The 16909-nt window shown below is 33.2% G+C and overlaps 1 protein-coding gene across 10 annotated transcripts in view; it reads right to left on the bottom strand.

The window, feature by feature from the left end:
• The window catches only part of dnah5 (dynein, axonemal, heavy chain 5), a 242680-nt gene extending 226094 nt beyond the window's left edge, over nucleotides 1–16586 (bottom strand). For all 10 annotated transcript variants that reach the window (XM_073925786.1, XM_073925788.1, XM_073925787.1 and 7 more), the window contains exon 1: nucleotides 16348–16586. In XM_073925786.1, coding sequence (XP_073781887.1) covers nucleotides 16348–16440 — 93 coding nt within the window. In that variant the 5' untranslated portion in view covers nucleotides 16441–16586. The remainder of the gene's footprint in view (nucleotides 1–16347) is intronic.
• Nucleotides 16587–16909: the final 323 nt, after the last annotated feature.

The following is a 16909-nucleotide window of genomic DNA, read 5'->3' as shown; positions in this document are numbered from 1 at the left end:
ATTTATTTGTTTTATTTTTAGTAATTTCAAAATGATGACACGCATACAAAAACAGTACTTGTCGAATTAGCCTGACTAAATAATTTTTTTTAACATCAGCATCAGGACATGAAGCCATACAAATATAAATTAGATTTAATTTAATTTATTTATTAATACCATATTTCTATATTTCTTTTAATCTTAACATTTTGAAATTTTAAATCATCCTCTGGTTAATTCCATAACAAATAATCGCACTTTTCTCTTCGCATCTTGTCATGACTGTTATAACAGCAGTACCAGGGACTAATTTCCTTTTTTCAAATTGCTAAAAAAAGACAATTTTATCACACTTAAAATGTCTTTATAATGCTTATTTAATACTTTATAAGAAGCAGAAAATAACAATAAGTACTTCACTAATACAAATTAGGATACATAACCATAAATTAAACATACTAAAGTCACAAAATTTTACACATACTGGACCTAATATCATTTCAACAGATGTTTGTAGCATAGTTTTGTCCTATTTGAGTATGACCTGTTTTACTTTTTTTATTTTTAGTAATTTCAAAATGATGATACACATACAAAAACAGTACTTGTCGAATTGGCCTGACTAAATTATATATATATTTTTTTACATCAGCATCAGGACATGAAGCCATACAAATATAAATTAGATTTAATTTTTTTATTTATTAATACTATATTTCTATATTTCTTTCAATCTTAACATTTTGAAATTTTAAATCATCCTCTGGTTAATTCCATAACAAATAATCACACATGTTTCTCTAAACATCTTGTCATGATTGTAATAACAGCAGTACCAGAGACTAATTTTCTTTCTTCATAATTTTTTTCCTTCTATTGAAACTGCTGAAAAAGACACATTTATCAGACTTAAAAATGATCTTATAATACTTATTTAACACATTTTAAAAAGCAGACAATTACACTAAAGACTTCACTAATAAAAAAATTAATACATAACCATAAACTAAAAGTACTAAAGTCCAAAAATATCACACATACTGAACCTCGTATCATTCCAACAGATATTTTTTAACAAAGATGTCTTATTTGAGAATGACCTGTTTTAATATTTTTTTTAACAAATCCAAAACGATCACACACATACAAAAACAGTACTTATCAAATTAGCTTCACTAAATATTTTTTTTAAAAGCAGCATCAGAACTTGAAGCCATACATACTTTAAACGCAGCAATCTGACTGTTTGAGATGATTGAAGACTGCACTTCTGTCTTACATCTCCCAGATTTCTTCTGTTTATGATCATTATCCATGAGATTTTACACGTAAAGTCTGCCCAAATGATCATGTAGCTTTATCTTTACTCGAACAGACAACGTGCATAAGTCTCAAAACTTCAACAGATAACAAGTGTACATCCAAGTGTAGTAAAAAATGCAAAAATGAGTTCAGACTACATCCAAGCAAGAAATCTGTTATCCAGTCTGGACGTATATTTGTCGTTTTCCCACTTTTCTCTCGTGACAGTATAAACTAAAACGTTTTAGGGTCCTTGTGCAGAATAAAAGAAGGGAACCGAACAAAGCTTTTGAACAGACTGGGCCCCTCATAAAAGCAGTGAGAGACAGTAAAAGTGGCTATACTGGGGTGCTAGGTAACACTGTAAAAAAACAAAAGTGAGCCAAGGAGCTCAGAAACATTTTGCAGGCAGACAACAGATGCTCAAGAACTCACGTTGCAAAAGTAATGCCTCCGAGATATATTCAAGATACAATGGTAACAAATAAGCAATTGCAGCATTGTTTGAAGTAGAATATATATACATATATATATATATATATATATATATATATATATATATATATATATATATATATATATATATATATATATATATATATATATATATATATATATATATATATGAAGCTGGGAATTTAAAAAAAAACAAAATAAAAAAAATAAATAAATAAAATAACAAATAAAGAGATTGGCATGCTCGCAGGCTATTACATAAATGCGATCTTGTCTTGTAATACTGCGCTCTCGACATTTGTCATTAAAATAACGCCACAGGTAGTTGGTAGATCTGTGTAAAAAAAAGGCCTGCCGCCACAGCTGATATGAGATCCACAAGAAAACACTGATATATATATATATATATATATATATATATATATATATATATATATATATATATATATATATATATATATATATATATATATATTCTAGAAAAAGTCTTATTTGTTTTATTTCGGCTAAAATAAATGCAGTTTTGAATTTTTTAAAAACTATTTTTGGGACAAAATTATTAGCCCCTTTAAGCTAATTTTTTTTTCGATAGTCTACAGAACAAACCATTGTTATAGAATAACTTGCCTAATTACCCTAACCTGCCTAGTTCACCTTATTAACCTAGTAAAGCCTTTAAATGTCTCTTTAAGCTGTGTAGAAGTGTCTTGAAAAATATCAAGTAAAATATTATCTTCTGTCATCATGGCAAAGATAAAATAAATCAGTTATTAGAAATAGGTTTTTAAAACTATTATGCTTAGAAATGTGCTGAAACAATCTTCCCTCCATTAAACAGAAATTGGGGAAAAAAAATAAAACAGGGGAGCTAATAATTCAGGGGGGGTAATAATTCTGACTTCAACTGCATTCTAGAAAACACCTCTTATATATGCCTTCTCAGCCTTGGATAACGGATTCCCTAATGCCATCCAAAGTTTTTCATTTTACAACAGACTTCAGATCAGATATAGGAGCCTGGGAGACAGAGAAATAACACCATGGATGACAGATAGCAACATTCAGCCCATTTAATCTCCTTGACATCTTACTGTCCCCAAGCTGTTCTCACCTATACCACAACACTTGGGTTGTAGACGTGGCAGGTAGGAGCTCAGCTTAGCAATAAATATTTAATGCATTTCATCCTGGTAGCTGAGAGCTTGTTCTGAATACCAGTTCTAAACCCCAGAGTCTACGCCTTTTAGATGTCTACCTAGGAGGAGCCAGAGATGAAATTCATATATATTGCATTAGCAACTGTAGCTTATTTCGTTATTTGTTTGTGTGATATTGCCATAATCCGATGCAAATTAACTGAGAGTAGCAGCCTCCAACAATTATCATGCATATGTCAGCATTTTCATGAATGAAATCACATTACTATATGATGTATCAGTTTTTCATCATCTTTGCCTTTCATATAAGAGCAAATCTCAGTGCTATGCTTGTGTGTAAACTACATTTATATTTAAAGTGTGAAAAAGTGTTTGCCCGTACTGATTTCTTCTTCTTTTTTTTTGCATGTTTGTCACACTCTAATGTTTCAGATCATCAAACAAATGTTAATAATAGTCAAAGATAGTTCCCTTAACATTATAATAATTTTAAAGCTGCATGGGGTGTTTAATTGTCTTATCTTTTTAGGTTGGTTCAAAGCCAAATTATACCTTGATCTAAGGATAAAATGATAGCTTTTCCATAAAAATATGTTTTAGCAAAGGTTTTTCTCGACCACAATAAATATTTTTGAATTATATATTAAATCAAATTTAAAGTCTGACCCAATGTTAAATTATATGTTGAGAAAGACAAAACTTTTTATCTGTAACAAAGTACAGTATTTTTTTTTAAGTTGGATCCAAATATATATATTTTTTCAGTCAAAGTGTTCATTTACAGGCTAAATAACTAGTAAGAAATTAAAGCTGCTGTCTGTGCTTTCCATGCCCTTTTACACCTCCCTTTCTTCATGAGTTCAATATGTTCCTGTGACATTTTATGTCATTACACAAACTAATTTGTTATGTTTTCTTATATTTGTATGTATATATATATATATATATATATATATATATATATATATATATATATATATATATATATATATATATATATATATATATGGATTACTTTAGTTGTTTCTGACATCTGTTGAAATTTTCAAGTCAACAGCACCTTTAGATATACGTTTTTTGAAAAAAAATAGTGATGTGTTCAATACTTATTTTAACCGCTGTATAAGACATGACATGGCTTTTAAAATTAATGTCTAAGTCAAAATTTACACTGTCAGTCAGTTAAATGTGACCCAAATCCAATTTTTTGCTTATATGTAACACAACAAGGATATGTTTTATGACAGCGGAAATAAATTACATATGTCCCAAATGCAGCTGTCATGTAAACCTACATGACACTAAAACATACATGTAAACCTACTCTCATTTGTAAATTCAACCTTTCTAACGGATGATGATCTTGGCTAAAACAAGGCTAACTTTGGGCGGTCAGTGAAATTCTAATAGATGTCCAATAGCTTAAAACTGGACTAGTCGTTAAATAGACAGATTAGACAGACTTCACATGTGTAGACATTCATTTTTATTCCAATTGATCATTAGTCTATTTTTGAACAAGTATTAGATGTCTATTAGATTTTGACCTACAGGCCAAATTTACACCACTAAATCAAAACATAATGTGGAGGCCCTTCTAACAGGCAACGAGTGTGCATTTCATACGGTTTTTTAATCTGCAAAGAGGTTTTTGGAGAAGTAATGATTCTGCTGAATAGAGAGATTGTGAAAGCCTATAAAAGGTAATTAAATCACATATATATGAGGGAGCAGTTCCTTGTAGAGCTTTGTAAGCTAAAACAAGGGTTTTAAAATCAATACAGGCATGGACTAGAAGACAGCGCAGGTTCATTTGTCTTGCTGATAGGACAGAGTAAAAGTAAAGAGTTCTGTATGTGCTGCTGGCAGATTTTGCAGGTAAACCACTATAAAGACCATTACAATAATCATCCCTAGGTAGCAAATGCATGTACAAGACTTTACACATGAGACTTCGGAAAGACTTCCTGATAGGAAGGGCTTAACTCTGCCAATGTTCGTGAGGTAAAAAGGCATATTTTGAAATAATCTTGATATCAAGAGACAAGGATGAGGATCAAAAAGAAAATCAAGTGGGTATCATCCAACCAAAGCTCATTGTGAAAACGTAGACCGCGATTTACATGGAGTTACGTATGGCTGCATTTCGTTTTTTCAATCGAACGCTATGGGGCAGTATGATGCTGCTCCTCTTCGCGCTCGCCGACTGGGCTGACGGCTCACCTCCTCCATGTTGAGGGCTTTCCCGCCACAACCAGTTTGTCCGGTTAGCTCGTCGTGTTACGTCAGTGGGGCGGAGGCCCGGAGGAGGAGGAGCCAGCCGCATCGTACAACGGGGTTTGAGTTCAGGGAAGAGCGGTTCCAGAAATCAGGTAAGATAAAAAACATAATCCAAAAAATAAAGCAAATAAGTTCGTAACGAGGCGAGAATGCGGTGAAATCCGAAAACGCGGTCAAATCGGACGAGGGTTTTTCTTTTTCTGGACGGCTTTCGTAAATTTTCACTTGGGTTTAGGGAAGAAGGAGGAGGTGGAGGAGGAGGGTGGCTGGGTCAGCCGATTGGCCGGCCACCCAGTTAATCGTTCAGTCATTCAGTCAGTCGGACAAATGGTCGCTCGACAGCGGCCTCCAGCGGCTTTTTAAGCGAGAACAGCATGGGCACGAACGGCGAGCGCTCGCGAGAGGCGTTCGAGACGCGAAAAAGCGAGCACAGCGGCCTCTCTTGGATTTGTGAACAAATTGAACTAAAACTGCACAAATACGTAACTCCAGGGACGCATTTCGCCAGAAACGTCCGCGGGGCTATGTTTCCAGAATGAGCCTGGGTTGGTATCATCAGCATATTTTGGCTATCATCAGCATATAAATGTCATCACATATCAGTTTGGGTATCATCAGCATAGAAATGGAACACCAAACCATTGTTTTTTAATAATCTGTCCCAAAGCTTGTAAATACTAAAATATGTAGGACCTAGGACAAAACCCTGGGGAATACCATGGAATTTTTTTCTTTTCTTATTTTTTTTAACAATATACCTTCTATAGAATTTACAGATAGCTTCAGTGATAGCTTATCACTTTTTAATCCTCACTTTTACTTAAAAAACTAAATAAATTTGAGTATAAAAAATTGATCTTTGACAGAAATGACAGAAAATATCTATATATAATATATCTATAAAGGAGGTGTGTTAAGGCGCATTGTTGGTGCGTTGCTAACATTGACCAAATAAGTCCAGCGCAGAGAGCATTAGTTATGTGCTGGTCCAAAACGCATACACATAGCTTAACACACACAGGATGTACAGCAATACACAAAGATCTTTACATATGAAAAAAATTAAAAGATTAAAATGTTAGAAAAATTATTATTTTCTACATAAATATTAAAACCACTACCTCAATGCCTTCTTTATGACTAGGGGCTTTTTTTCAGTTTTTCATGACAATTTGCATTTGTGTAATGTTATTATTATTAGTAGTAGTATTGATTATATGGATATTTCTATTTGTTTTAATACAAACAAGTTTAGGTTTGTCCATCTGTCGAGTTTTGGAGACATCTGCATCACCATATGGGTGATAAAAATGGAACGTGTGTTTGGAAATAACTAGATTTGAGCACACTTCGTTATTATTCTTCATTTATTTGTTTGCTGGAAATTAAAACTGAATTTAGAAATAGTTTTGAAACAAATCTTTGGGCTTAACAAACAAAATAAATTATGTAGGCTAATGAATGTCTTCATTGGAGTGAGTACAACACTGTTTCCTTATCCACGGAAGTAAAGGAGTAAAGTAAAGAGTAAAAGTAAAATAAAGAGAAAGTAAAGTGGCCAAATGGAGGAGGCTCGTTCTTTATCCTTGCGCTGCAGATGGTCTGTTTAACTGTTTTCTTGCTAGTGGAGCATTCAGTTTTTCCACTTACAAAGTATGTAAGTATGTAAATGTAAATAGCAAACGCGGCATGTCACAACGCAACTGAATCTTAAAGGGAAGGTTAGATGAGACTCTGATTGGTTTAATGCACATTATGCTCAAAACACCCCTATAACTCATTAAGAGAATAAGCACAAACCTGAACATACGCCCTGACCAGTTGGTCCTTAAATTAGCAAAAGTGGATTCAGACACATCCTGAATGCTTTTGCGCCATGCACTTTAGACTTTCTGCCTAGATCATTAAAATAGAGCCCATAGTTTGCACCAAATTGCAAACACAGGGAGAACATGCAAACTCCACACAGAAATGCCATATGACCCAGCCAAGACTCAAACCAGCAACCTTCTTGCTGTGAAGAGTCAGTGCTAGTGCCTTTAACCTGTTGTTATGAGGTGTGTGACAAAACAGTGAGGAAAATTACATCATTCATACTCAACTAATCACATTTGACCTTTCACTGTTAACAAGCAGATTTAAGTTAAATATGACACAGGTAACAGTCACCAGTGTCCAGTGAAGCAATCTGGACAGCAATGAAAAAAAAGATAAAGATTCATAGTCCAACAAAAAGAGGCTAACAAGCCTGGGCAAGCAGATGCATAACATAGCAATTGACCTGTGCAGCTAATGGGAGCGTGCAGTTAGCGTGGGAATCACAGACCAGTGCTTCCTCGACCATGACTGACAAAACAACTGAAAATAAATGATAAGGCATGAACACCAACCATCGCCTAGCAACACAACATAAACGACAAATAAAAAAGCTAACCTTATCAGAGGAAAATTTTCCAGATGAGCAAAGACCATCAGTCTGCAAACAAACATGGCGGTTTATGCTAACACAGAGATGTTCAAACGATTACAAAGCTATTCTAAAATAATCAGAATCTTTCAACAGTTTTGATATTTTGTGTTTGGGATGTTAAGGCTCTACAGTACATGAAAAAATAAGATAATGTGTAGGGTTAAAGGGTTAGTTCATGTCAAAAATGAAAATTGACTCAACTTTAAGTGGTTTTAAACTTTAATGAGTATCTGTTTTCTATTAAACTCAAAAGAAGATTTGTGAAGAAAGTTGAAAAACTGTACCCATTAACCACAATAGTAGGGAAAACTATTAATTATAGTCTGTGGTTACAGGTTTCCAGCTTTCTTCACTTATCTTCTTTTGCATTTTAACAAGAAACAAACTCATAAAGTTTTAAAAACAAGTAAATGATAAATTATGAGTAAATTAAGTAATTAAAGTAATTAATTAAAGTAAGTTTACAAATTTAAACAGCTCGCTTAATTAAAATGAATGAAAGGATTTTGGTCTATAGTTGGAGCAATATCTGTACATGCGCAGTTTCAAAACAACACAGGAAGGAAGATTCAAACCACAATGATATGGAGCCCCTATAATATGGAGCCAGATCAGTCTCAAAAATAATACATTTACATTTAAAAATTCATACATCCACAACAATTCACATTTACAAAATCCAATTCATAAACTTAAAACATGATTTAAAAATATACAAATCTAATTTGTAGGCTCAAAATACGATTCAAAAATACACAAATCCAATTTCAAAATTCAAAACACAATTCAAAATTATACGAATCAAATTCGTAAATTCAAAACACTATTCAAAAATACACAAATTCAATTTGTGAATTCAAAACACTATTTAAAACTATACAAATTCAATTGATAAATTCAAAATATTATTTAAAAATACACAAATCAAATTTTTAAACTCAAAACACGATTCATAAATACAGAAATTCAATATGTAAATTCAAAACACGATTCATAAATACACAAATCCAATTCCTAAAATCAAAATATGATTCAAAAATAAACAAATCCAATTCATAAATTTAAAACAAAATTCATAAATATACAAATCCAATGCCTTAATTCAAAACACAATTCAAAATTATACAAATAAATTCGTAAATACAAAACACGATTCAAAAATACACAAATCCAAATTTGTAAATTCAAAATACGATTAATAAATACACAAATCCAATTTCTAAATTTAAAATATGATTGATAAATACACAATTCCAATTCCTAAATTCAAAATCAAATTCATAAATACACAAATCCAATTAATAAATTCAAAACGCGATTCATAAATGCAAAAATCTCATTTGTAAATTCAAGACACGATTCACAAATACACAAATCCAAATTTGTAATTTCAAAACAGAATTTACGAATTGATTTTGTGTATTTTTTAAAAGTTTTTTTTCCATTTAGGAATTGGATTTGGACTTTTTTGTTACAAATGAGAATATACATGAAATCATCAATCTACCCTGATCAAAACAGTTCACTACTTCCAAAAATGTAAGTTAACTTACTAAATTTAGAACAAAAAATTCTACATTTCTGCATTCTGCTTAAGCCTTTTAATTTTGGATGCTACACTCTCCATTTGCGAAGGCACTGTAAACCTGAGAAGCAAAGGTTCATCTTACCTTGTTTTGAAAGTCGGGAGTACGTGGCAACATTGTTACCCTGAGTGAGGTCAAGTGCTCAAATTATTCCCGGATTAGCGCCACATGAGCTCACATCTAGCTGTCTGATATGGTAAACTAAACTAAGATTTTGTTTAAAAATGGTTTTCCCGTTCGTTGGCTCTCTGTCTGATATTTGGTATTGCGCGATCACCTGTCCTCCATTTGGTTAGCAGAGGAGGTCTTGGAGGACCTTCTCAGATGTCACCTATGAGACTAAATAGACCATTGATGTTCAGTCTACAGTTACAGACAGGAAGCCGGCCCTCTGAAGGATGAGACGCAATATTCACACCTTACAAACCAACACTTTATTCGTCAGTGAGACAATGACAATACAACGCAACTATTTATTCGCATTGTGAAAAGAACAAAATGACCATTCATGGCTTGTTGAACTGACTTATGAATGTGAATGAACTGTATTCAAATCATATAGAAACTGGGTAACACATCACTTTTTAAAGCTATAGCAAATGGGTAAGATGCACAGGTATGATTATATAAATGAAAAACAATGAATCTTGTTAAATAATAGTTAATATTTTGTTAATTATTTAAAAAAAATTGTTATAACAAGTTAATAGTCAATTAATAAACTGTTAATTAATGAGTTATAAATGACTTGTTAAATTTAATTAATAGTTAATAGTTTGTTACTTATTTATAACTATGTCTTACAGATAAATAAATAACTTACAAGCTGTTAGTTAACAAGATATAAATGACTTGTTAACTGTATTTTAATCATTTTAACTATACCTAAAAAAGGTACACTTTAGAATCAGTTGTTCATAGTTTGTTAAACATCTAATAATACCAGTGAAACTTTTCTAATAAAATAATTTTGTATTTATTTAGTTTTTATGTTTAGCACAAAAAGTGCCCAAACCTCATGGGTTTGTATTCTGTTGTATACTGCTGTTCTGCCATGTAATGGCTATGTGTGTTTCTATACATTAAACACAATGTTCAACATTTCATCTGTGGAGTTTCTTTGGTAAAATACAGCACACAGAAAAGACTATGAGTGGAACAAGGTTAAGGTACAAATATTATATGTTTTCAAATTTTAAATCAAATTTCTTAAGCTTGAACTTGTTCCATCCATTTGCTGTTTTACAAAGTTTCACTGGTATTAGTAGATGGTAAACAAACTATGAAAAAAACTGATCTGTAAAGTGTGAGTTAACATACTAGTTAAGTTTTAGTTCTTAGCTTATGTATGTTATTGGGACGTTATTCTAAAGTTGCAGCTATTCCTCATTTACTAAGAGGAAATAAATGAAAAATAGTTGCAACTTTAGAATAACGTCCCAATAACATATATAAACTATTAACTGATACTTAACAAGTCTTTAGTAAGGAATTTACCAACAGCTTGTTCATGATCTATTAATAATGTATTATAGTTATAAATCATTAAAATACAGTTAACAAGTCATTTATAACTTGTTTACTAACAGCTTGTAAGTTATCTATTGGCTATCTATAAGGCACAGTTAAAAATATTTAACAAACTATTAACTTTTATATAACAAGTCATTTGTAACTCATTAAATAAGTTTATTAATGATCTATTAACTAGTTCTAAAAGATAGTAATTCTAAAGTTACTAAAAAAATTGTAATATATCATGAACAAGCTGTTAGTAAATTACTTACTTAAGACTTGCTAAGTATCAGTTAATAGTTTGTTATTAGGACGTTATTCTAAAGTTGGAACTATTCTTCATTTATTAACTGTTAGTAAATGAGTAATAGTTACAACGAATAACGTCCCAATAACATACATAGGCTAATAACTAACACTTAACTAATATATTTACTCACACTTTACAGACCAGTTGTTTATAGTTTGTTAACCATCTACTAATAAAAGTGAAACTTTGTACAACAGCAAATGGATGGAACAGGTTCAAGCTACAGAAATTCGATGTGATATTTAAAATATAAGTTGGTTTTTCTGTTTACTGTTTTTTACCAAAGAAACTCCACAGATGAAATGTTGAACATTGTGTTTAAAGGTTCAGTAGGTGATCTGCCAAAATGCTAACCGCTTAGCATATTACCTTTGGAAGGCAAGGAGGGACTGTAATTCAAAGCCACACCCTCTGAAATCGCGCGCACCGCGTCACAACAGCAGACAAACAACCCACTAGTTCATGTCATTCGCCATAGTTAGTGTTAAGTTAGCGGCGTGCAGGAATTACATTTATTACTTAGCCACACTTACATGCTATTTCAGAGTGAATATTCAGAGTAGCATGGTAAACAGTATAGTAAGGCTGCCATTGTTCAAAAATGACCCAATGTGAATACAAAAGCAACTTTAATTAAAAAAATAACTAAAGCACCAAAGCACTTAGAGTATACCCCAAAAAAAGTGCTTTTTTGTAACTATGGATGGAGATGTCGCAAAAAATGCCATTAACTACACCCTGCTGAAAAATCCAGCTTAAACCAGCCTAGGCTGGTTGGCTGGTTTTAGCTGGTTGACCAGGCTGGTTTTAGAGTGGTTTTGGGCATTTCCAGGCTGGTTTCCAGCCATTTCCAGCCTGGTCTTAGCTGGTCAGGCTGGAAAATTACCAGCCAAATCCAGCTAAAACCAGCTTGACCAGCCTGGTTTAAGCTGGATATAGCTGGTTTTGGCTGGACTCCCAGCTTGGCTAGGCTGGTCAAGCTGGTTTTAGCTGGTCATCTCCCAGCCTGACCAGCTAGGACCAGGCTGGAAATGGCTGGAAACCAGCCTGGAAATGGCCAAAACCCCTCTAAAACCAGCCTGGTCGACCAGCTAAAACCAGCCAACCAGCCTAGGCTGGTTTAAGCTGGATTTTTCAGCAGGGCATAGTTTCAAAAACAATAGAAAAGCCCTTTCATTTTCCTTAGTATGTCTTCATAAGATTTCTGCAAACAATCCCGCAAACTCATTTATCACCTTTCATTCATGATCGCAGAAGACAACATTTCACAGAGTGTATGAATGATTTTTTATGTTTTAATTTATTTTTTACAAGATCTTCTCATACTGACAGGCTTGTGTAATAAGAGCCTCCATCTGAATTATGCAGTGGATCCGCAAACTGCCTTTCTAAGTCAAGAACATACCCATGAGCTCTATCACACACTCACACACAGCGTTTACAGAGTCCACTTGATAGTCCTGAGTCAGCCCCTTGGCCTCATTAATTTCCACTCTTAAACATTCTCTAACAGAAAAAAAAACTTGTGCTCAAGTGCAAAATCCAATAATGCTTCACATCAGCACAAACAAGAACACAGATTCAGAACATTTACATCAAAATCGATATTTTCAAAGATGCATGTAAGGAATCAAAGGTGGTTTGTCGTTTAATAGGGAGAACTCGCTCATTGCATGCCTTCATAAGAACAGTTGCATTATAAATCTGGCATGATGCTGGGGAATTCATTGATTGGGGCAATTTATGGCTTTGCAGACGTAAAGCGCTACTATGTTAAAACTGCAGACTGAGCTGTTTTTGGTATTCTTGCCATTCTTAGCCATGATGATGAATCATTTACAGGTTTTTTTTTGGTGTTCCTGAAATAAGTAAAGATCAAATAAACAATGAGTTAGCTTGATATGTAATTTGATCAGTAACCATTGGTTTTTCATTCTGTCTGTCACTTAGGTTACAGCAGTAAACATGCACACACTGTAAACATTAGGTTCATTCTAGGGCTGCACAATATAATGTTTCAGCATAGATATAATGTTGAGTCTTACTTAATGCTTTTCTTAAAGTTGTTGTCTTTTTTCTAGACCAAGAATCTATATTTCTCATTCATTCATTTTCTTGTCGGTTTAGTCCCTTTATTAATCCGGGGTCGCCACAACGGAATGAACCGCCAACTTATCCAGCAAGTTTTTACGCAGCGGATGCCCTTCCAGCTGCAACCCATCTCTGGGAAACATCCACACACACATTCACACACACCCTCATACATACACTACGGACAATTTAGCCTACCCAATTGACCTGTACCGCATGTCTTTGGACTGTGGGGGAAACCGGAACACCCGGAGGAAACCCACGCGAAGGCAGGGAGAACATGCAAACTCCACACAGAAACGCCAATTGAGCCGAGGTTCGAACCAGCGACCTTCTTGCTGAGAGGCGACAGCACTACTGGGCCACTGCCTCGCCATCTAAATTTCTAGACAGGTAAAAATATTGGTTGTTTTTCAGAAATAATAAGTCAAAATAGAGAGACATTTTCTGTAAAAACTAGCTAAATTATCTGCCAGTGGGTTAAGTATTCTTATTTTAATCTAAAATACGTTTTTTTGTACTTTACTAGCAGATTATTTTCTTGTTTTAAGGACAAACACGCCTGATTTTCACACAATTCTGAAAACAAAACAATATTTTTTACTTGTCTGAAAAATGATTCATAGTTTATGGATTTTTATTTGGACTAGAAACACAATCACTCTAATCAAGAAAGAAGTTGATCATTTGCATGTATTTTTATAGCCTGTGACTATGTACAGTAAGTTCAACATTTTTGGTCACAAGACAATATGACCATTGGAGGTCTAAAAAATATTAATAGTACTTAATTATTTATACAATAAAGTCTCCACAGTGTTATTTTACTTTTTATTATTATTATTGTGTACCTGAATACAGTTAAACTCTCCATAAAAACTTAAAATAGAGTTATATAAACCATCTGGTGAAATTATCACAATATATATTGCAGAAAAACTAAATATTGCAATATCCGATTTTTCCATTATCATGTAGCCCCAAGTTTCCAGTTTCATGAAGAAAATACACCAGATAACAGATAAGAACCAAAGAAATCCATATGTGCAAAGAAAACTAATCTAATTAGATTACAAATTAAGTTGCGTGTAATAAAATTACACGACAGAGGGAAAAGTATTAAATACATGAAGAAAAAGACAGAGAAAGCCCAGACAGCAGCTGAAATCTCTCAGTAGATCTTCAGCAACCCTCCGTCCTTCCTCAGTGTAAATGAATATTAGCTGCTTTAGTCCAACATCTACATTAGCAGGACGATGCAGATAAAACCAGGGTGGAAATTTCAGCAAGACAACGATCCAAAACACAGCTAATGAAACTCTTAAATGAAAGAAAATTAAGCTGTAGAATGACCCAGCCAATCACCTGATTATATATATTTATATTTGTATTGTTAGTTTTTCTTTTTTTTTTACCAAAATCTAGTTCAATTCCATGTCAACATGTACTTTGGAAATATTATTCCCAGGAAAGAACATGATGTGTTGAATAATTTTTCTCCCAATGTATGATCTAGCCACCAAATCAAGAATCCCCTTAGCTCATATTCCTGGTTACATTCGCAATGTCACTAGAAATAATTTAAGTCAATAGATAAACTGCAAGTATACTCAACAAAACCAACAACTGTGACTGAAAAACCAATTCACATATAACAACCTGCACTTGTACTGCCACAAAACATAGATGCTGAGAAAATACCATACAGCAACACAAGGTAACTCAAATTGTGCTAACATTTCTGTATTTATTTGTCCTGTAACACTTAAAAAAATTCAGCAAGTGTTTCATACTCAGCAATCGCCTTTACGTCAGAAACACATAAAAAATCAAACATTTGATATCAAAACCTTGATGTATATTTGACATCCACACCTATGCCCTTTTGATCACCAAAATAATGACATAAAAGTATTAAAAGAAAAGTTTTTGTACATGTAATTCCATATTTACACTGGATTTTATATCCCTATAAAGCATGTTACTTACTTACCTCCCAAAATAACCTTTCAAAATGTTTTGGTTTGTGTTTTATTATTACACATTAACTCAATATTACTCAATGATTTGTGTGTGTGTGTTTGTATGATAATAATGTGTAAACAAATGTGTTAGTAACCACCTTTGTTTTCATCTATTGTTTTTTTTTTCTATTGTAGTCTTCTCAATGACACAAACTTCAGCAGTGTCACAAACAATATTCTCAGTGGAACATGAGCTCATCTAACGTTACACATAACGTTCAAAAGTATAAGAGACACTGTATAATAACTAGCAAATTTGACTAAACCAAGTTTGACGACAGTTTATGAATCACACCGAATCGTCAGTGGGTTAGCCTATGTTATAAGACAATATAAAAAGTAAATCTTTTAAAAAGATACTTTAAAATGAAACATGAAGCTTAAACGAGAATCCCATGTGCTATGAAAGGGGATGAGGTAAAAACGTGTTCGGTGAATCAGTAACGTGTTACAAATGACTGAGGAAATATTTAGTTTTAATTCTGAACGTACTACATTTCATATCATGACTTAATCTCTACTGAATTAAAATATGCTATATTACAGAATAACTAAACGTCCCTAATCACAAATCCATGCCGCAAATGGCTGTTACAACTTACAGGAGTTCTATTACTACAGAGCTTTGCCGCCATCTTGTGGTTCCAGTGGCCGTCTCTTGGTTGATGTATAAACTGGTAACGTTAATAGGTAATTTATTTGAAATCTAAATTTCGAAACCTCCTTTAAACCGACGAGTCTTTGTCAGTTTGATATCATTATTATTAATAATAACAATAAAACTAATAAAATTATGATTACCCCTATTTTAAAGGAAACACCTAAATTACCGTTTGAGTAAAATACACTGCCAGTTTTTGTAAAATGTAGGCCTAATTAGGCATTTTAATATCGGCAATTATTTATTTTATTTGTTTATTTTAATTCGAGAAAAATAATTTAAAACCTTAACAAATTGACAGTGTTTAAAAAAAAGTGTTTAGAAATAAATCAAATAAAGAATAAAATAAACCAAAACTATTGAGTGAGAGATCGAGAGAGAGTAAACGTGATATTGTTACTGAGGAGATTATAAACACACACACACAATGGCATTTAAATAGTGTACAGGCCTATATGTGTGAGATTACAGTAGATGGAGGAAATGATATGTGGTAACTGAAATCAAGCAGACCTGCATCTCCTTTATGTTGTCCACTGGGGCAGAGGGCTGATGGGTTCCTCTGGATCTGATGTTTGACTTCACTGACCGGTAACTCAAAGCCATTATCTTTCCTCAGACATTTAATAGGTATATAAAATGCAATCTTAAAGCCGACCTATGACTTTCCACGGGATCTTCTCGGTATCCGGAAGAATTTTACTGTTGACCATGCTGTGAACGCGCCGCCCAGAGAACACTTTCTCACGTTTAATTTGTTGTTGGCAGTTGCCATGGAGATGCCGACGTCAGGGGTAAAGTTTTTAGGGGGAGGAAAGTGTCCCGGCCCACCCGGTGTCTGACCTGAGCACTCGATCTCATTTATGCACAGATTTTTGATAGACCATTTCAATGTGACTACAAATAGGCCTTTTCCTGATTGTTATCAAACTAACTTAATTCAAAATAAAAGGCAAATATTACAAAGATTTATTTTCAATTGATACAGTTATACAGATTCATTTTCATACAGATCAGAAATGTAGCCTATTTGTTTTTGCTCTAAATAACTCTGCTGTTCATTGCCTTAAAGTTT

The sequence above is a fragment of the Danio rerio genome, chromosome 16, assembly GCF_049306965.1.
Source record: "Danio rerio strain Tuebingen ecotype United States chromosome 16, GRCz12tu, whole genome shotgun sequence".
NCBI lineage: Eukaryota > Metazoa > Chordata > Actinopteri > Cypriniformes > Danionidae > Danio > Danio rerio.
The sequence above is the reverse complement of the archived record's forward strand: the minus strand, read 5'-3'. Positions and strand labels throughout refer to the sequence as shown.